The sequence below is a fragment of the Gracilinanus agilis genome, chromosome 2 (assembly GCF_016433145.1).
Source record: "Gracilinanus agilis isolate LMUSP501 chromosome 2, AgileGrace, whole genome shotgun sequence".
NCBI classification, from domain to species: Eukaryota; Metazoa; Chordata; class Mammalia; order Didelphimorphia; family Didelphidae; genus Gracilinanus; species Gracilinanus agilis.
Window position 1 is genome coordinate 458,761,998 of NC_058131.1, and position 22,720 is coordinate 458,784,717.

A 22,720-nucleotide genomic window follows, 5' to 3' on the forward strand; every position below is an offset into this window, starting at 1 on the left:
TATATATATATATATGTATATATATATATATATATATATCTGAGATCTCAAAAGTGGGATTCAATATACTTCACATATATTGCACATATATTCATTTCCCCCCTTGCTTTTAAAAAGGTAATGACTGGTAGTTAGGACAAAGATGAAAATGATGGTAATTTGTTCATGAACTTGTGAAATCAAGGTCTGGGTAAAATTCCAAGACTGATGATTTAACTGAAGATGCAAAAACCCCTTCATTTTTAGACTGTTTAATCCTTTGAACAGTACAATAACCAATTCATGTAAGAAAACTGTACTCTAAAGATCCAATTGCAGTCATATTTTGTAGATGCATTAAGATGAGGCTAAAAAAAGAAAGAAAGAAAAAACCCAAGCATAAGAAACATTTATCTTGTGGTTGTGATAACCTTAGGAGCACTCTTTTATTGGTTTTACAATCAGCTTCTCAATAAAAATTTAAGAAATTGAGCTTATCTGTCTTCCATTCTTGGATTTATCATTTAAAGAATTTGTCTTAAGTATGTATATGTTTATTCTATTGAACTCATTCAAAAAAATTAAAAAAAAAACCAAACCCCTTTAGTATTTTAAGGTAAGTGAAGGAACTTCCTTTTAAAGATAAAAGACTGCAAGCCTCTAAAAGGCTCTTTTGCTAAAAGATGCTAGACCTTTTTGCTAATTTTAAAGAAAATTGGACTTATTTAAAACTCCAAACCTCTCCTCTCTGCTCCACAGTAGCTTGCCCCAAATGTACATTCACACAACAAACTGGATTCTAAAGTTTAACACAATCTACTTATTATAATGAAACAACTTATGAAAGGAATGTTGCAACTTAGGGTGGGTTATGGCTGTCCTTCCCTGAAAAAAAAAACAATTGTTAATGTTAAAAAAATCACAAACATACACACAAAAAGTTAAAACCACACAAAAAATGAAATTAAAAATAAAAATTTCCAAAGAAATGTCAAAATTGTCCTCCTTTGGCTCAGATGTTTTGTTTATTTCTTTGCTGCACTGAACTATTTTTTTGGGACATGAAAAAGTGGAGCCAATATGAAAATTTTTTTTCTTAAAAGTTTTTATTAAAATATAATTCTGGACCAAAAGGAAAAGAATAATGACAGTTTAAGATGAATACAGGATAAAAAAAGAAATGGAAGTGAGAAAAAGAGAAGGGTTTGAGTGAATTAGATCTAAAGATGAAGAAGGGTAGATAGACAGACCTAGGGGAGGGAACATCATTTACATGATTACAATTTTTCTATTTCTCACTGAAAACCACAGGGAGGAAGGGAAGATGGGTACCATACAAAATAAACAAGCAAGTTGGCACATCATGAAATGAAAATTAGTATAACTACAATAACCACCACAGTCCTAAAGGAGAAAAGAAACAGAAACAGTAATAGACAAGCTTGTTAAAAGAGAAACTAAGTTTAAAAAAAAAAGCGATTCAGGAAACAAAAGAAGCAGCTTTTTAAAAGAGGGAGAAAGGATGGAGAGGAAAAGGAAAGTGGGAGTGGGGAGAAATGTTACAGAATAAAGTGCTAAAAGGAGTCAAATGGAAGTCAAGAGAATCTTCAACAAAGTGTAGAAGAGAAGGAGCTCAAACCCATAGTGCAAAGCAATGTTTGAGAATGGAAAGCAACTTCTTTGATCAGTAATAGTTACTCATATGATAACCTCTATTTCTCCTGAGTTCACCTTTAAGCCCTTCCAACCTATAGTGGAGCTATTGTATGGACAAAACTAAGAAATTTATAATGAACAGAGCAGTTCTGATATGTCATTCAAAATTATTAAAATGTACCAAAGCATATCACTTTGCAAAATGTCCAAATGACAATGATGGTAAAGAACTAGCTATCATTAAAAAATAGAAGAATTTTCTTGGTATGGCTTATAAAAACATTATTCTTGTTCATATGATAGATTAATTAAAGAAACCCCAAATGAAACCTTGCTTTAGTGCTTAAAGACAAAATCTAACATTCATGTGATGCGGCAATATGAGCCAAATGGAAATGAACTTTCTTCCCACAAATTTCAAAGTAGGGAAAGAAGAGGATGATGAGAAACAGATTTAACTAATTATACACGAGCATTTCTCAACGTTGGCACACAGCTGACAAACAGCAGTATAATGTTCTCAATTACTTTACTTTGGATAACAAGGTGCCAGATATGGGGGAAATCTTTAAATTAAAAAACAAACAAACAAACAATAAACCCAGAACACAAAACAACCTTTAATATAAATGCTTTCTAAACATCAAGGGCTCTAGATGTAAAGATGAAGAATGGGGAAAAATAACTTTTGAAAAAATGCCCAGTGCTGAAGTTTAGACATACTTCAAAACTCATTTAAAATGGGCCCCTTCCCCTCTACCTTACACTATGAGACTTGTAAAATTTCAAATTCTCAGTCCTTTCATAAAACCCCAAGCTGAAGATTCCACTGTACCATCGCACACAATGTAATGGGATTTGCTGGAACAGATGGATTTGGGAAATAACTGTTACCCTTGATCTCACGCATGCCACAGAGAAAGTAACACACGCCCGACTCCAATTCTATAGGAAGGTTCATGTCTTGTGGATTTTTCTCTCTACCTTACCCTGGCTGTACTCAATGGAAAAAAGGAAGTCTGAAAAACAAAACAGAACTAGGATTTCATCAACTCCCAGCCTTCTGAAGGATCCAAAATAAAAGGGACAACATCAGAATATCTGCTGAGATTCTCTCAGTACATTCAATTTTACCATACTTAACTCCTGATTCTCTAGTATTGAAAATTGATTCATCTTACCACTGGAATAAACATTGAACCACGCATAAAATACAGTATGTAGTATTAAAGCCAGTGGAAGAAATAAATACCATAAGGTTTACTGACAATATAGATACATATTTTCTGTTACCATTCAAGACTACTCTGGGACATAAAATTATTCATGACAACATGTATGATGTGTTTAAATCTATGATGCATATTTTGCTGAAGATTATAATGCTCTTAAAGGAATCTTAAGCGGTCAAACAGAAAATGAAATGAAAAAAGCACATACTAGAGGTGAGAAAAATGATGTAAAAATGCAAAAAAAAAAAGAAGAGATAAAATTTTAACAAATGACCACAATCTTTAGATACAGTTAGAGAAGTCACTTACCTTATGCTTAGGTCATAACAAGAATAGCACAGTGTTTAAAGTCAGGTCTTCATTATGGAAGTACAATTGAAAGCCATAGGTTATAGTAACATGAATTGCTACACAGAAATGAAGACTTTTTCAGCCCAACGTGAAAAGCTAACTCTCATGGGACAGCATTTCAACTCATGTTTAATGCAACATGAACAGTTCAGGATGTGCACATCAAAACTACATGAACCGCACACCAATAACAGAAGAACTCTTAGGAACACAGAAAATTGGAAAGGGCTGACCCATAACCTGTGGCACAGCGGGGAAGCACATCACTCTAACACTGAAAGAGGCATGCATAATGTGTAACCACCAGCAACTACGCATTCACATATATGCATACACACAAACACACACACACGCACACACTAAATTACAGGGGAAGAATGTAGTGGCCAAGCTGTAATGAAAGAAGCAGGACACATGAAGCACAGCAGTGGTCATGTGATTTGAGAGGTGTTCTTCCCTTAAACCATCCCATCACCATGCTTATTTAAAGAAGCCAGGACAAGACCCTTTTTTAATGCTGCAGTAGCTACGAGCCCCCAGCTTGAAGCTAGTGTGTGGAATTTTGATCACCGTTCCTTGCGATGTCAGGGGCTCTCCAGTGGAAGCCAGAAAATGTTTATAACACTGGGTGGTTAAATACAAATATGTGTTTAACATCTTTCCTCCTTCGCATTTTGCAGAAGTGGGGAAAGAAAGGAGCACATAAATTGAAGCTCACTTTAAGAATAGGTTCAAAATAATATCTGGATAACAAAGTATTTGAATGGTGAATACAATAAATCATAGATTAACACCACTCAGGTTTAAAGAATTTACTGGTTTTCTGCTGCTCACCTTTATAATTTTAAATCTTTATGAAATATATGCTGGTATCAATCTGTAAAATATGGTTGCAAACTGAAAAGTTTTGAGCAATTGGTTATTACTTGGGGTCTGGTGTATAAGGCCTTACAAGTCAAGATGCTGTCTGTTCTGTGTGGACATTAAAGAGCCCATGAGATAAAAACTTTGACTATATTTATAGTCTTAGATCATATCTTCTTATATCTTTATTCTTGGTGGATAGTTTATTTCAGAGATTGAGACTTATTTATGCTTGCCTACTTATGTCATTTTAAGAAGCTCTGAAAGGGTGGTACTAAAAGTCCCCTTTTAAAATATCAATCTTTTAATGTGCTCTAAAAAGAAATAAAAGAAATGTTACCTATTTAGGAAAATGTTGTGAAAGCTTCCATTAAATTCTCTCTTGGAAATAAAATCTATGAAAAATATACTCTTCTCACTCTTAACTGTTTACAATCAGTTTGTTAAAAATCATCTGAACATTTTCTTCCTTTATTTGGTTTCATTGTGCTTTTCTTTTCTGTATAGTATGTTTCTCATTCAGGACAGATGTGATATAAGGATAACAGTCTATATGTGCTTCTAGTGATACAGTCAAGTGACTCCTTGGGAACTAATGTATTGACATTTCTTTTTCCAATATTACCCAGCAACAAGTCAGTATAGCAAAGCTATCCCCATCCATCTCCTGCCACTTGGAGAAATCCATGTTTTGGGCTCCTCCTACAGTCATCAAAGACACTGACAGGGCTGAAGGATAGTAGAGCAAACTCTGTGGATGTATCTTCTCCACTGTAATTTTTGGAATGGATAAAGTCCAGACATGATCTTATTTGAACCTAATGTAGAAAAAAAAAGTCACTTGGACTGTTCTTCAGTAGGATACCATTGCTACATAGTATTATGAAGAAAGGCTGTAGGAACATGATAAAGATTTTATGGCTGAATATGGTAACATTTTTTATTTCAGAAACAGAAATGATTTCTGAGCTTTACAAAAAAAATAAAACAACAACAAAAACAAAAACAATTACTATGTAATGCACCATCTCATCAAGACCAAATCACTATGGATTATTTCAGTTGTTGTCATAGCTAATCTCTTAACAATCATGAAGTGTGAAATTCACCTATTGCATTTGATCCTGCCTAATGGTAAGTATAAAACATTAAATATGTCAGATTTAATAAATGAGTAATCTGCTACAAGGAAGAGTAGGAATTTATTTAAAAAAACCCAAACCATTTAAAATGCTATTATTAAAAAATGTATAAAGTTAATTGAAGTGACTTTTGCATCCCTCTGTTTTTAGGGCTAGGATCTGAGGTTTCTTAATTTTCCAAGAGAGTAGGATATTCTTTAGCAAAAATGGGATAGAACTTTCCTGTGTGATCAGATCAATGGGGCCATACGGCTGCCAGTGGCCTTTCAGGCCCTAATTCTTAAACGAAGCTAGTTTATTTAAAAGTGAACTAACTGTCTTTGAAATTACAATAGTTTAAGAAACTCTTCAGAACTACTCCTCCTTCTTCATATGTCAGGGCCTGGGAAGATGGGGAGAAATCGAAGTAGCAGTGAATTGTTGGTTAAGTATTTTGTCCAAGTATTAATCATTTTTTTTAATCCTTACCTTTTGTCTTAGAATCAATAATATGTATTACTTCTAAGGTTGAAGAGTGTAGTAAGGACTAAGTAATGAGGGTTAAGTGACTTTCTCAGGGTCATACAGCTAGGAAGTTTCTGAGACCACATTTGAACCCAGGATCTCTCATGTCTGGGCCTGGCTCTCAATCCATTGAGTCACCTGGCTGCTCCAAAATATTAATCTTAGAAGTCTATTCAAGGACAAGGGGAAAGGCAATTTTGGATTTAATTAAACACTAATCTAGCAATTCTACCTAGCAACTCTACCATCTTTCTCAGACTTGAAATTCCAGATTATTTCTTTCTTTTCAGCTCTAAAGGTTAAAAGGGAATAGTTGCCTAAGAAAGATTTTTCCTTTATAATTTTTCTCATGTAAGTTATCCAAGAAAACAACTAAAAACATACATGACTGACCTATCTGACCTTGATGACAATCCATACTTGTAAAGTTAGATAATGTTATAGTGCCTTGTTCTTATATCTTTTGAAATAACACAGAATTAAAAATGCTTTGAAGTAATTTAATTAAGTTCTCTGTAAGATATTCTTGTTCAGTAGACCTCAAGTTTAACTTACAGGCTGGAGAACTATGAACAATGGTTTGCCCTCAGATCATGCAGTGGCAAATTAAAGTCTATAGAAAGACTTGTAACTCATAGACCAATGATTTAGATAGGGAAAGATAAAGATGAATAAAAACTCTTAACATCTAGGGCTATCTTTGTAGGAGTTGCAAATATGTTTGTGTAAGAAATCTTTCTCACTTCTACCTAGTTAATTGTATATCATAGGCTTTGGGCAATTTAAATGAGAAATATTTTAAAATGTGTCATTTAATTAGCTAACTGTTCATTTTGTAGACCATGTTAAAAACCAGTAGACAGCTGACTAAAATTGGCATAAATATTATAGAAGATACAGAATTCTAGGCAATGTTAAATGTCATGGTCCACTGATTGCTACTCACAAGTTTTATCCCTATGGTTAGATTAATTAGTTAAATGGAGCCATTATTTAGTTTTAGACTATGTAAGCCCAAAATCAATAGGTTTCCCCCAATATTCACTGTGGTCACTCACTGGATCTTTGGCCTCACCTGCATATGGAGAGTGATACTGTCTGTGGCAGTGTCTTTTACCAAGAGTATAGAATAGATACAGATTTGGAGATATAGTTTCAAAAATTTCAATAAACTTGGGTTTTCCCATTGTTTTGCCAGTGAGTAGTTTTACTATTAGCTTCTCTTTTCAGTTTTGTATCTTTAGTAATCTAAAACATCTATGATGGTATTGGTTTGGAACTCTCTTTACTAATATATATTGTGACCCATGTCTTAGAGGAAAGTCTTGGAGTCAGAAGGGAATTGGAGATAATGTGAGCTAATTCTCACTTTGTACATAAGGAAAATGAGGCCCAGTAGTGCAGGTGAATTGCTCAAGGTTACACATATTTACATGGCAGAGGCAGACTAGCCTCAGGTACTCTGACTCCAAGTCTAGCTCTCTTTTCACAGCACTAAGTTGCCTTCTTATGAGTTGCTATGGAGAGAAAAAGTATTAACACCTAATTGAAAATCTTAAGGTGCCACCATTGCAGACTAAACGCCCCCTCTTTGCTGCTCTAGGCCATAACAGGCATATTTTAGAGTTTAGTTTTTTAGTTTTTTTTTTAATCCCTTACCTTCTGTCTTGGAGTCAATACTGTGTATTGGTTCTAAGGCAGAAGAGTGGTAAGGGCTAGGCAATGGGGTTAAGTGACTTGCCCAGAGTCACACAGCTGAGAAGTGTCTGAGGCCAGATTTGAACCTAGGACCTCCCATCTCTTGGCCTGGTTCTCAATCCACTGAGCCACCCAGCTACCCCCTTAGTTTTTTTTTTTAAGAAAATGATGATTTTTAATACTTAGAATATCCATAAGTACATTACTAGGATATTATCATGACTCATAGAAGAGGGAGTTAAATCATAATACAGAATTTTATTTTTGGGGTATAAAAAAACCTTCCCGCTCTAATTATAGTAATTTCTCAATTATTTTTTGGCACACACATATTTTCCAGTCTAGTTTATTCTTGACATGAAGATATATATACATGGATAATTTCCTTGCTTTCAAGGTAGTATGTACTCAGGGAAGACATACTAATTTTAATATTGATTTAAGCAAAATATAACTTTGATGGATCTATGATCTCCAACTCTGCAGACTGAAAATTATCCACATATTCTTGTCCCGTGCAACTCTTGTCCTTACCCTTCTATAAATTCTCTACAGTGTTCTAAAATCATATATTTAGAGCTGGAAGGAACCTTAGAAGTCACTGAATACAACCCTTCATTTGTAGAGATGAGGAAACTGAAACCAAGAAAGATTAAGTTACTTGTCCCACTAAGCTACTAAATTTCTGAGCTAGAATTTGAACTCAAGTCTTCCTGACTTCCTGACCACACCTAGTGCTTTATCCAATATGCCACCTAACACACTGAAGCACTTCCCTCTAAATCTCTTTTTAGGCTGTATCCCTAATTATCCCTTCCTCTTGCTATATAATGGGTCCACCCATTTTTTTTCTGGTTGTATATCTCTTTTACATACTTCTTGGTAATCAGTGGTCATATATTAAAACCCATTATGTGTACCATTAATTTTTTAAAAACTATGGTATCCTATACTTTATTGCCTTATTAAAATATTGGTATTAATAGATGGGAAGAACTTGACTTACATGATATTCATCTAAGAGTTTAAATAGAAGAGATTCCTGGTAGAAAAAGAGGTCCTTGAGATATCCCTATTTATAGATGGCATTATATTGATTGCTTCAAGCCAGAGAACATTGAGGAGCCTCCTAAATGAGATCTGTTATGACCCAAAAAATAAATTTAGCCTAACTAAAGTATGCATATAGGAAAAACTAAGTGGATGAAAAATATTTGTTGTTCAGACTTTGATATATAATTAGGTGAATAGTCACTAATTGATCAGGACTTATGTATCTTATATACTCTCGAGATGGATAATTAAATGGGCTCAGAATTTAATAGGAAGAGGCGAGCATATTTAGGAAATTGCAATTGTTTCAGTGATCACAGAATATAATTATTAAGATAAAAGTACAACCAAAAATCATACCTGATTTAACCATGTGAAATACTCAATTATTTACACTGCTTGGAAGTAGTGTACAATTCCATTGATTATCTAATAGAAGATAGTCTCAAATGAACTTGTTTCATTTGGGGATATATTATGTGATTTTTGTTATGATCATAATGAACTTCAGAAATAAACTGAGACTGGCTTGTGTGAGTAATTGGATATAATATTTTGAAAAAAGTTCGCTCCTCGAACCTAAGATTTCATGATTCAGTGTATAAGATAAAATGTATGATGAGGTTATAATTATTATAGATGATATTTACCCAATGAAATGAAGCACGAGTTTCAGACTCATTTTCCTGAATTTAAATCTGGCCTCAGACATATGTGACTTTGGGCAAGAAAATTAACCTTCTTTGCCTCAGTTTTCTCATCTATAAAATAAGCTGGAGGAGGAAATGGCAAACTCTTAAAGTATCTTTACCAAGAAAACCCCAAATGGGGTGATAAAGAATTTGACATGATTAAATAAAAACAAAAAAATTAGGCCAAATGTGAGTTCAAGTTTGGTTTAGAGCACTCATCAACAGAATTAACCTTTGCTAATAGAACTGTAGTCTATTTGTAATATGTTTGAACAGATATGACTTCCTATCTTCCAGATTCTATACAGTGCCAATTATAAAAATAAAAGTGGGCTCTTGTTTTGATTTTCCTGTTGAATCTGTACTGCTTCACAGGGGTTGCCACATCCCTTTCTGAGTATTTATAAACCATCCCTTAAAACAATGCCTTCTAGAATTTTCAGAATCAAAGTCAAGGTCCTTAGCTATAGCATAACCAGAGGAGAGTTCCCAGGATGGTGATAGGGCTCTAAACTTCATCACATACGAGGTAGTTACAGAATATGGTATGTTTAGCCCAAAGAACAGAAGGCTTTGGTAGTAATGTGATAACTTAAATTATTTTGAAGTTTGATGAGCCATTTTGTGGAACGAATGTTATACTTATTTTAGTACAAAGTATAGAACTATGAATAATGAGTAAAAGTTGAAGAAGATTTAGTTTCAATATAAGGGTAGATTTCCTCACTCACTGAAGTTCTTTGAATTGAGATTAAATGGTCAAAAAAGGCAATGTTATGATAATGGTTAAACTATATATGATCTTTTAAATCCCTTTCAGCTCCCAAATTCTGTAATTTCTGAATTTTGTTTATACTAAAAAGTATATAAGCTTCTCCATCTGTAATATAAATTACAAGAAAGTTTAGTTTAGAAAGTCTTTAGCTGAAGTCAAAATATGATGTTCAGATTAAAGCACTGGTGAGTATCTTTTCTAAATCCTGGTCTTCAGAATACTGGATTGACTTATCTAATATAATCTGTTTTTATAAGTGCATAAGAGGATATGCTCTTTTAATCACATGAATTATCAATCGCATATTAAAGCTGCTTTAAGATATCTGAGATGCAGCAGTCTATAAGAGGAAATGCTAGAGAGAGTTCTACTCTACCTCTCACACAAGGCAGAATTTACTCAACCTATAAGTGAATTACTCACTTAATCTATAGCGATGATGGAGGGATTACTCACAATTATGAGTAAACCAATTAAAATACCTGAAGTATAGTTTGGTGAATGCAACTGAATCTTTTATGATTCAAGATCTCATAGTGTCTGAGGGTCATTACTACAGACATCAGTTTTCACTGTGCAGTTCTTTATGTGTAAGACAGGGAACTAAATATAGATTCATCCAAGGGCATTCTCTAGAAGTTTGATTTTGGAATACTGGTTTTCCTTTTCATTTGCTTTTTTCCCCAAAATTATATAACTAGAGCTGAAAGGGACTATAGAAGCTAGCTTAATAGCATCCTGGTCAGGTAGATAGGCTTTCAGTCTTTGTTTTAAAATAAAAGCAGAATGCAGGAGTTGGTTTTTTGGGTGGTTTTTGTGTTATTTTTGTTTGTGACTGTTTTATGATTAAAATTAGTTAGGTTACGGTTAATTGCTGCTTTATTATAATTATATCTCTGCACAAAGATATTAATTGCTATGACCCTACAGTGATACTGATTCATTCTCTTGGGAATGAAATGTTCTTTTGTTACTATTTTACAACTATTTGCACCCTCAATTAACAGTTGTGTGGTTTATCTACTATCCTAGTTTACTAAAGAATATGTCATGTGGGACAGAATCAAAAGATCAATGAAAACTGAATTATAAATGTTTTTTTCCCATCAGCTACCAAAGTTAAAAAACAAAAGAACCACATTCTTAGCACTAGCTGAAAAAAAGAAAAAAAAGCTTTTGTAAATATAAATCTGTTCCCACAAACATATGCACAGGTAATCACTGAAATTATACAACTTCTTAAGTCTTTGGGGCTTTTACAAAAATAAATATAGGTTCTGACTAGGGATATATTATAACCATTGGATTAAAAGGATCCTAAAAATGTGATGTGTTCCATTTTTATCACACTATCTCCAACCAGGATGAAAATTAATCCATTTACATAACAATATAGTCAAAGTATACATATATAAAGATTATTCTTACATTTATCTATTTGTATTTACATTTTCTATTTGTATAATTTGTTGTCGTTCATATACAAATACAATTCTACTGGGGAAAACCCTATCATTATAGCATATACTTTGAATGTTTCTGTCAGTACTTTAAAATCTTATAAGTTTAGATTGTCTCATTTTGGAATTCAAGATGATTTGAGTTCCTCCTTTAGTTATGAATAATTGCACATTCAGCCTTGTTGCTTCAGAACCCTGATGAAATTGCAACTGCTGTACCAGTCACTTTCACCATTCCCTAATCATCTTCTATCAGATTCCTTAGTGCTCTGTTCTAAGGGTAGTTTTAGCCTTTTGCAGCAGCATCAGGAAAACAATCAGGTCAAACTTTGCAGACATTCATTCCTCAGCTTTTTAAAAATTTTCTGTCATTGGAACATATCTGAATTCTTCCTCTACTGGGCAGAGTCTACCCTTTCAAATAGAAGAGTGTTTAAAATAATAGTGGTTTCAAAAAGTAATTAATTGATTTCATATTACTTTTAGTACAAATTATGAAATTATTTTAAAATAGTTTATAATTTAAACTTTTCATGAATTTAGACTGATATTTTCCCACAGTAAGGCCAAATAGTGAAATTTTGCTCTTGTGATCATTTTATGTTGATCAATACAATCTCTTGATTTGTCTCCCTTGTGCTCTGTGCAAATATTGGTAATATGCCTACCTAAGATTATGGATGCAATCTGTGACCACAGAATACAATAATGTTTACTAGCTTATATGGTAATCACTCCTATAACGTTATTCTCATTAACACAATATTTTATTCAAGTTAAATAATAACAAATAGCCTTTTTCTTTTAAAGCTTCTGACAATGTTGTTTCATATGCTGAGATTTTAACCATTAAGATTTAACAACTGTTAAGTTGTGCTTGCATTGTTTTTGCTGGTTTCATCCATACTTTATCATCCATGTCCTTGTGGCTCAGTGGCACCCTTTGTGAACTGGCACTGGATAAGGGTGTAGCATATATTTTTTGAGCACTGTATGCCATGTGCTTATTCCTATTTTGCATATCACTGCAGAATAGAAGCATTCTTTTTAAAAATAGCTGCTGGATTTATGCTATTGCTGTGTTTGAAACTAGGGCAAGGTCAGTGGACCCTAGGAAGCCAAAAGCAGATGAACAGGAAGAGCAGAAGAAGGTGTACCAGGAGCCAGAGGCAAAGAGGTAGGGTGGTTGTGAAGAAAATTTTTACAGAAAAAGGTCCACAGAAAAGAAAAATGTGGAGAAGAGATATAGACATTCATAGATAATGAACAGGAGACCACAGGATGCTTTGAGTATTACTTTAAACCACTGATATACATAGCCAGCATTTAAAGTGCCATTATTTATTCAGTTATGGAACTATCTTTTAATATCTATATAGGGAGAAAGCCAAAGGTTTAGGAAAAAGACACAAAAGGACATTTGTATAAAGGAAAGGTTATGTAATTTGACTAACCTTGGAGTTGATCAGAATAGCAGTAGCAACGTTTCCCTTATGGGAGGGATATTTAAAAGGGAACTAAAGTAATTTTCAAACACAGCTTGAAGCTTTAGTATAGTATGACTAAAATGTTCAAGCAGATGGAAAGCTGTACCAGGAGATGCACAGACTAGCAGCAGTGGCTCAGGCAAGTAGAATGCAAATGACTCAGGCTGGAGGTTTACAGACCAATGTCCCAAGATATGGATTTCAAAATGCTCTGAAAGATGATTCTGGTGAAAGGAAGATGATGTAGGTAGGCTTAAGTTATAGTTCTCAAATGCAGAAGGCAGCTTTTGGTGATGCTACTAGTAGAGAACTCAGAAAAAGCCTAAAACACTTACTATGTGAACTGCAGTCTAGATTAAATGAACAACCCAAGATAATTGTGACTTACTTTTCAACTTGTGAATGTTTGACTATTCCTACTCTGTATGAACTCTTATAGTTCATCAATTGCACTATGTTGCATGGCCATGTATAAGACTGACTCTTTGAAATGCTTGCCATGAATAAAAGGAAATGAGATAAGGGTGGTATTCAGATGAAGATGAAAGTGTTATTGTGGACTTGTATAAAGTCTATGTGCTCTCTGTCATATTCACCTACATCTCAATTTCAGAGAAGCAAAAACATAGTCTAATTCTAGGTACTACACTTTTATTACTATTCCTTGAGAAAATTCTAGATAGGACTTAACTGTGGAATGAACACTGGAAAATCCATTTGCAGTACTAAAACCCAGAGATTCATTGAAAAAATCATTATTTTAGAATTCAGAGCTTAAATGATAAGATTCATGGCCCTTCATTACCTTCTCATCATTTCAATATGAAATTGCAAATTGAAAAGAAAGCAAGACATCTACTTTTCATCAATAAGATATATATTAGTACCTAGTTAGGTGTTCAAGAAAGCAATAAGAATGTGTAATGGAACTGATCAAGGGCCTTCTGACGTTTGAACCAGTAAATTATAATTACTGATGAAAATGTATATTATAGTAGGTTACAGTAAGGTATATTAAAAATAATTTGAACTTTGCCAAAGACATGAACAAATTCAGTCATATTTGATATAATTTTGAGCTAGATGACTAATCTGTGAAATTTAATTGCAAGACAATTAAAGTCAGTCTTAATTTGATCTAACTGTTTATATTTCAGACATTGGGCTGTGTTATTGGAAATTCTCCTCAGGGGGGTATGTATGTTTTATAATCAGAATGCATGTATTATAATCTATAATGTAAAGCTTAAATTCTTTTGAGAGTAATTTCAGGATAAGAAATTTGCCACCTCCCCAGAATCCAGACAATGAACCTGCTTGGTGAAGGCACCATGAAGATGCCTGAGGAACCTACTCTGCATCAAGAAGATCCAAAATGAACTTTGGGGTGCAGTTGACTGAACTATGGGGAGTTGAATGCATTTATTTTGAATGTACATTCTTATGCCGAAAGGGACTGCCCCCTAATTGTCTTTTTGTCAATGAGCCTAGCAATCATTGATTTTGTCCTCTTTCCTTTTTATCCCCAAATTTCTGTAATTTAAAAGTTAGTTATGTTTACAAGAGCCTTTGGGGAGACCAGTCTCCCTTGGCTCTAAGGGGGGAATATGTTATTGGAAATTTGTTGGTCCTTGAAATACATTTCCCATGAGCTCACTGGCTTCCTGTTGTTGTATGAGGACATAGACAGTTACGTGATGATGGAGAGAGAAATATAAAAATCAGGGACTGGATTGGCACTTCCTCTTTGCTGGCTTGGTGCCTGATCAGCCATGGGGAGAGGAGGTAACAGCGTGCATTTTTTAAACTGATTCTTAACATAGCAGGTGGCTTCATTTTTCTAATGGCTACCAATAAATCTTTTAAAACCATAATATTTTTAAATCTATGCTTCTATATTCATTTTATTTTTTACAGGGCTAAGTATTTGAGGACACTGCTTCTAGTTAGTGTTGCTAATTCCTCATATCTCTTAAATTTGAGTATTCTAAAAATTCTTTTTCCCTCCTTTCCCTTTGCCTTGGTTCATTAGTACACATATTTTAAATGACACAGGCCTAAAACTTCAGAGGGAAGAGAACAGGCAAAACTGTATTTTGAAAAAGGCATAGTGATTTCAATGACTCTAAGCTTCTCCTTGAATCCATCTTTTGAAAACCACTGTTGGTACTGTTAAATGGCAGAGAATCATGGAATTTCTGAATTAAGATTGTAGATCATTCATATCACAATGAAGAGATACACATGAATTTGAATAGGCTGCACCATCTTTCTAATAATGAGTTGCATTGTTAAAAGTTAACATCAATGACAAAAAGACATATCATTGTCACATAATATGAGTGAGAGGCAACAAGGAGACTGCACATGTGCTTCACTGGTACCCACATAATATGAAACGCCTGAGAAGGTAGCTCACCGTGGAAAATTTATAAAAGGAATTGGACAAAAGTTGCTTAGATAAGAAGTGTGGCCAGGTCTGTGTTTTCTGAGTGAGAAACTACATCAATGAGATTACAGGTCTATCAAAGTATTCTTTCATGACCAGATAACATGTCTGGGAAAATGATACAGTCCTTCAGTCCCTAGTTCATTCATAGAAGGATGCTGGCCTGGAATTCAGAAGCATCTGATTGCTGCAAGCAGCAAGTTCATTTTAGTTTTCTCATTTTTATCACAGTTCCCCTATCTAAGGGGAATTCTTCCTTTGCCAGTCCCTGGATGGGATCTAGAAGCTCAAAGACAATTATTACAGTTTAATTTTTAAAAATTCTGATTGGTTAGATTGCTAATAAAAATTTTCCTTTCAGTGAAGTTGTACACACCAACCATACCGAACAGCCACAAAGAAGCTTATGCCATGCTTACTAACAAGAACATTTAACCATGACAACCTATAGAGAATTAGATATAAGGAGTCTAAGACAGCTCTGGTGAGGGAAGGGATGCTGTTGGCATGTGGAGATAAGCCTTATATGTTGCTTACAAGATTTAGAATTTAATAATTTACAAAGAAGTTTTGGCAATTACCTATGATAAATAACCCTTTCATTTTACATGTGGTGACATTGAGACCCAAAGAGGGGAAGGAACTTTTCCAAGGTCATATAGCAAGTTCATGGCAGAGTCAAATTTCAAAACCAGGTCTTCTGAATCTAAGTCCTATTCATTTGCCCCTGAAGATGGAAAGCAGCATGGTTTGGAGGAAAGGTTGTTGGACTTGACCTGAGTTCAAGTCTCTTCTTAGATATTTACTGGTTCTGTGACTACTGGTGGGTCACTTCTATAGTCCTCAGTATCATCAACTACAAAATATGGATAATAATATCTGCAGCACTTACAACATAGGATTGGAGTGAGGATCTAATGAGCCATGGTTTAAAGGCCTTTGTAAATTTGAAAACATTATATAAGGGTCAGTGATGGCTCTAGGCAACTCCTTTTGTAATATGGCACTGACAGTCTTTCAAAAATAGACCGTCATTTTCTTATGTTGAAGGTAGGCTTAGAAAAAAATAGGAGCAAGTAAATTAATTAATACAAAGGAAACATGGTTGTAGAAAGGTCATGGAAGTCAAAACATCTATTAGAAATCTCACAGTACAGGAAACTAAAACATCAAGCTCATTCTTTTCCATTTTGTTATAGACTCTTACAAATCTGTTATAGAAAACCCAGGGAAGAGACACCCATTCTTTAAATGATTGCAGGGTTAAAGAAATGGAAAACTAGGTCATTTGAAGGGGAAGAAAGAGACAAGGAAGATTTAAAAACTATAGTACATTTGACTGAGCATTTGATATATAACTTGCTTGCTCTATTCCAAGGGTGATGGTTGATAACATTCTTTCTAAATAAAATCCAATCTTCAAATCTATGTCATTACAAAGGAATCAGCTAGAGTTGGCATCCTAAGTACCAGAAATGTTCTAGTCTCACTGTCCAGTAAAACAAAAATGATGAAGAAATTAAGTAGTATGAAAGCATTTCAAACTGGACATGTAAATCAGGCAAAGTTCTTTATCAGGTTCATGTGACACATGCTTATAGTCTTTATCCTCGAGTTAACTGACAAATGCCGACAGGCATGAAACAAGCCTTTAAAGAAATACAATTCTCAATACCCAACAAATTTCAGTTCAAGAAAAACTCATGAGAAGTCAATAGTCCCCAAAAGGATAGATATTCTAGCTGCTGAAAAAGTTCAATTTGGCACAGTTGTCAATGTCCAAAATATATATTTACATGTAGACAGCTGGTACTTTTGTTTCAATCTGCTGAGAGTTCATAGATATAAAGGGGGTAATCACCGCATATGCTCCAATTCTATTTCTGGCTTGGCCTTTTACTGGTTGAGAATAACCTGAAGCAATGTACTTAACTTTTCTATGCCTCGTGTTTAAAAACTGGATGAAAATCACAAAGATGCTGCCAATGGTGACAAATTAATATTTTAAAGTTTTGGAGCTCTCTGGAGACAAGGCATGATACAGATGCAAAGGATTATCAAAAATATAAATTCCACAGAATAATCTATTCAGAGTAGTAATTGTGATTTTTAAAAAGGAAGTAGTCTTTTATCAGTCAGTCCAAACAGCTCTAATTTTTCATGTAGATAATTTTGAAATATTCAATAATATTCTTAATTTAACAAATGACTAAAAATTGCTTTTCAGAATCTATGTTTACAGTGTATAGTGGAAATAATGCTGGGATGAGTGTCAAAAGATGACTTCAAACCTTGATCCTGCTACTTACTAGATATGTGAGCCTACAAAACTGTTTTTCTATAACCCCCTCAGTTTCCTCATCTGTAAAATGGAGCTATATTCCTTATACCACCTATTTTCCCAGGGAAGTTGTGAGAAAAGTACTTTTTGTGGAAAGAGAAAAGTGGAAAGTTATAAAGTGCCCTAAAGACTAGTTAATTGTTATCCTATCCTCTACTTTCTGATCCCTTGTCCTATCATTGTTCACACCTTATCTAACACCAATGCTGGATCTGCCTTGACGCTATTTTCTTCTCATATATTGCTGAACATACCTTGAGGAAGTTACAGAACTGCTGATTAAGTTCACTACCCATTTATATAATCTACCTTCAATTGGGCCTTCACTGTGGCAATGCAAGTCTTCTTTTCCTTCTTAATCAATTTTCTGCCCACTTGTAGTTCCACTCACCTAAAGAAGTTGTTCTCAGTCTTCCCATAGCAATTCCACCTACTATCTCAGTTATTTCACTGAAAAAAAACACCTGAATCTATTTGCAGGGGGGTCTTTCTTCTTTCCTTCTTATCTTGTATACCACTCCAACTATCCCTCACCATGTCCTCTTCCACTTTGATTTTTGATAATGTGGTCCTGCTCCTAGCCAAGGTCAGTCCCTCAATATGTATCTTTGATCTCATCATTTCCTATCTTTCCCAGATTATTTCCATTATTATCTTATCAAGGAAGAAAGTTTTTTGGATGTTTGTGATTTTTAAAGGTGAAGGAGATTATTCCCTCATAGGTAAATTTTATTTTGTTTCTTTTTTTCTGAAAAAAACTTTTTTTTTCCTTTCTGATTCTTATTTTGAAATATCTGTTTGTATCATCCCTGGGTTTGTTTCTTCTCAATTCAGATACTGATGATAAATTGTTTTTTTTTAACTTAAATTTAAACTTTTTCCACCTTTGAAGTTTTCTTCTCTCATAATCAATTCACTGTATTATATAGCCAAATGCCTTCTTTGTTAATGCTATCAATTACTAATGCTGATTAATGCATTATGCCCTCTATCTACAATAGTACTATATTGCTGATAATTCAAACTATTTAAATTTATGTGCTGTTGATGATACTGTTGCTTATCTGTATGGGACACTGATAACATTTACTTATTTGTGACTTTATTACCATATGTACTTCATGCTAGCTATAATGCTCTGTATTTTTGTTTTGCCAATAACGATTTTAACTGAAATTTGAACTAAATGGGAGTTAATATTCAAGGAATATAGTATAAACCACGATCCAGGACAACTCCAAGGGACCATTGACAAAGAATGTTATCTGTCTCCAGAAAAAGAACTATTAGAGTTGGAATGCAGATCAAAGCATATGAGTTTTCATTTTAGCTTATTTAGGTTTTGGTTTTATATGATCATTCCCTTATAAAAACAAACAATATGGAAATATGTTTTGCATGATACCAGACTGAATTACTTGCCAGTTCTGGGAGGCAGAAGAGAAGAGAGGGAAGGAGGCAATTTGGATCATAAAACTTTGGAAAACTTATGTTGAAATTTGTTATTACATGTAATTGGTAAAAATGAAATATCTTTATAATAAAAAAGAAATGTAGTATGACACAACGGATATGGAAATTAAGTTTTTAAGTTCTAAGAATAGACTTTGTGTTAATAATAAGGACATAATAAAAATATCAAGATATCCATAAGAGATGTGGTAAGAGAAAGTAATCAATAAGAAACTTAAACTATTAAACACTCAATTTAAAAAAATTACTAAAAATTAAACAATTCTTGCTATAGTAACTTTGGGAAATAGTATCTGGAAACTGATCAATAGATTTCTCTCAGAAGAAAAGGCTTATTTTTAAAAAGTGGAGAACAATAGACAAAACTTGCCAATAAATAAACTTACATAACAATAAATGATAAACTTAAAGGAAGGGCTTCTTCATCTTCAGATACTGCTGTGTCTGAGACTCCTCCATTATAGGAAAGGAATATGTTTATGGCCAACTTACAAATCTCAGTAAAGAAGTCATGTATCTCTGGGAAACTTGCAGAAGTTTAGATTGGCCATACAAACTGAAATGTTGGTGAATGAATAATTGGTAGAATATATCAAAGGGGCCTACTTTTGCATTTGTTCAGAATCTGAAGGTAGGAAATCTTGAAGTAACTTTTGAATATGTTTGTAATACTAGAACACCATTATATATAGTCAGAGACATTTGCTAATTTTAGCAAAGTGGTTTAACACAAAAGAGAAAAACCCTCTGGACTTTCTGGCATGGGTGGGCAATCTACTCAGAGTTTGGGAATAAAGGAATGATTCAACTTAGGGAAATGAGAGTCAGAATGGTCTAAGTGGTCAAAATTCTGTGAAGGTACCTCTGGGAACAACTAAATGAAAGCCACTAATCCATCTATAAGGAGATCTGCAGATGGCATATTGCATTAGTTTTAATGTATAATGTTATTTGTTTTATTATATTTTAATTTTGTTAAATATTTATTAAATATAATGTATATGGTTGTTAGATATACTGTAATTTGTTAAATATTTTCCAGTTATATTTTAATCTGGTTTGGGCCAGATGTTGTGGGCTGCACGAAGCCTACAAACCATACTTCTGACACTTCTGGCTTCAAAGATGAATAAATTTTGAGTAATGGAGTAGGTGTGCCAAAACAAAAATAGTGGCCAAACTCAGAAAAATTTAACTTGAACTAACTCTAGGACATTTCATTGGGTATGGGCTACAGAATCAAAGCAAAAGATCTCCATTGGTTACTTAGACTCAAAGACAGAAGCCTACAGAAAAGCTGCTGAGACACAGTACATTACATTTGGACAGGAAAAGCATCAGCAGAACAGAAGTTACAACAAGCAAGAACATGAATGCAGAGTGCAGCTTAAGAGTCAAAACAATCTTCTGCTCAAACTACAACTGGAGAGACTTGTAAACTGTTAGATGCATTTAAGAGAAGATGGCAGAGTTGGTTAAAAGTTGAATTCCAAAGAACAGACTTTGGGAAACAATTGAAAGGATTGGGAAAAAGGTTAACTTAGATTTCAAAAACATTAAACTCAACTTTTTTAGTTGTTTATGAGTCCATCTCACTGGGATTCATAGGCTCTTATGTAGAAGAAATGATGATGATTACAAATATGGAGTGTCTTGCAGTACTGGACAGTGGATCCCAAGTGACCACTAATTTCTAGTGATTTTATGAGACATTTGATGAAAATGCCTTTAATTGTTTATGAATAACTAGGACTTGGTGGACTCAGTGACAAGAATTATCCATATGAGGGTTATATGAGAGTAAGCCCAAGGTTTAAGGGAATCATTAGTGTTAATACAAAGGTAGGTATGATGGTAGTTCTAATTTTTCTAGTTCAGTAAAAGCATATCTGTAATGTTAGCATCAATTAAAAGAAATTCCAAACTATTCAAAGAAAAAAAGCAAGATATTATAAGTAGTAAACTGGAACTCAAAACCTGAGCACCTTCATTATCTATATGGCACAGTCAGCATAAGAACACTGGCTCCTTCAACTCAAGTACACATACAGAGAAATTTGACTTATTTAGTGGCTGAAGAATAATGTTTATTTGGAGCAGAAACTCAGCTTGAGGATAGATCAGTTTTCATTGTAAAAGAGGGATGTATCTGAGGAGTAGGTCAGAATCTACTAGGGCAGACTATGGCAAGAAAGGATGGGGAAGGGGTGGGAGGGAGGGTCTCTTACTTATAGTATATCTTCCTAACATTCCAGTATCTAAGCTAGAATGCGGAAGAAGTCTTTCCTTAGAAAGATTGTTAGGTTGGTTAGATTTGTAGGCTACATCACAAACTTAACTCACAATGTACCTAAATAAAAGTATTATTTCAGCCACATTGTGAACCAAATATAGGCTTTTGAGAAACCAGCTCACAATTTAAGCCCAATCAACATTTAAAACACAGTTTTTGTGGTAAAATATATTTTGTGCCCTACATAACTAAGTGATGAATGAATTTTTGTCATAGATCTCAAGGAAAGTTGAAAATTGTCTGAAAGGTGTTATAATGGCAGCTGTATATGTCAAAGAACATATCTAAAAAGGGGAGGGATTAGATCAAGACTTGATGAATAGATCAGACAATAGACTCAAATCTCTGAACTCAGACTTAAAAGTGTTTTCCAAGAGAAAACATGAAAAGCAGTGCCTAGAAAGAAAAAAAAGAACCATGAGATAGAATGAAAGAGGGAAAAATATAATATATATTCATATAATATAAAATAATAATATATGTTCAAAATTGTTATTATTCTACATTCTTTAAAATGATGAAGTTATAGACCTAGGGCAAAAAAAAGAGTATACTAGCAATTCTTTAGGTTAAAACAATTGATAAAAAAGCTACAGATAATACCCAAGATTTCAGATTTCTTCCCAAAGGCTAATCACTGTGCAAACAAAATATCTCACTATATGCCACAAGGAGCAAAGAACATGTCTAAAAGACATGATTAGAGACTTAAGATGATTCTTTTTATAACAGTATTGAAAAGCAAAATAAACCAAAAGCCTAAAGACCTTTAGAAAGGTAAGGAAATCAATAGAATAAATGTAGTCCATTTTTTAAAAAAGCCTCTGTGGAAATTCCATCTTAATTATTTATGATAAAGGAGAAATGGTTCTGAAATATGGTGAGAATCTGTCAGATTTACTGCTTTTGGAAAAATGATGGAAAGGAGACTTTCAAATACTTCACAATTTAAAATGTATCAAATCTCAACTCCCCAAATTCATATGGCTGCTAAGAGATTGTATGTAGAGACTAAGGAGAAATTTATGAGTGATTCTACATAAATATAATTTGGAAACATAAACAGTTGATCGAAAGGACTGAATTCTTAAATAAAACAAATGGAGAGGCAGTATCTATGGTAAAGAAGTGTTTCTGAAAATCTAGGAACAATGACTACAGAGCAATGATAGTTTTATTTGTTAGAGGCCAGTCTATAAACTCCAGTGTTCACAAATGAATGTGCCTATGGGCACAAGAAGAAGATATGTGGGGAAAATTTACATTGCTAG

General features: G+C 33.8%; 1 protein-coding gene across 8 annotated transcripts in view; it reads right to left on the reverse strand.

The window, feature by feature from the left end:
* GPHN (gephyrin) overlaps nt 1–22,720 on the reverse strand; it is a 787,688-nt gene that overhangs the window by 170,385 nt on the left and 594,583 nt on the right. For 2 of the 8 annotated variants that reach the window (XM_044664828.1, XM_044664829.1), the window contains one exon: nt 1,687–1,738. The exons of the other annotated variants lie outside the window; for them this stretch is intronic. In XM_044664828.1, the coding sequence (XP_044520763.1) occupies nt 1,687–1,738 (52 nt within the window). The remainder of the gene's footprint in view (nt 1–1,686; nt 1,739–22,720) is intronic. 8 annotated transcript variants of the gene reach the window in all.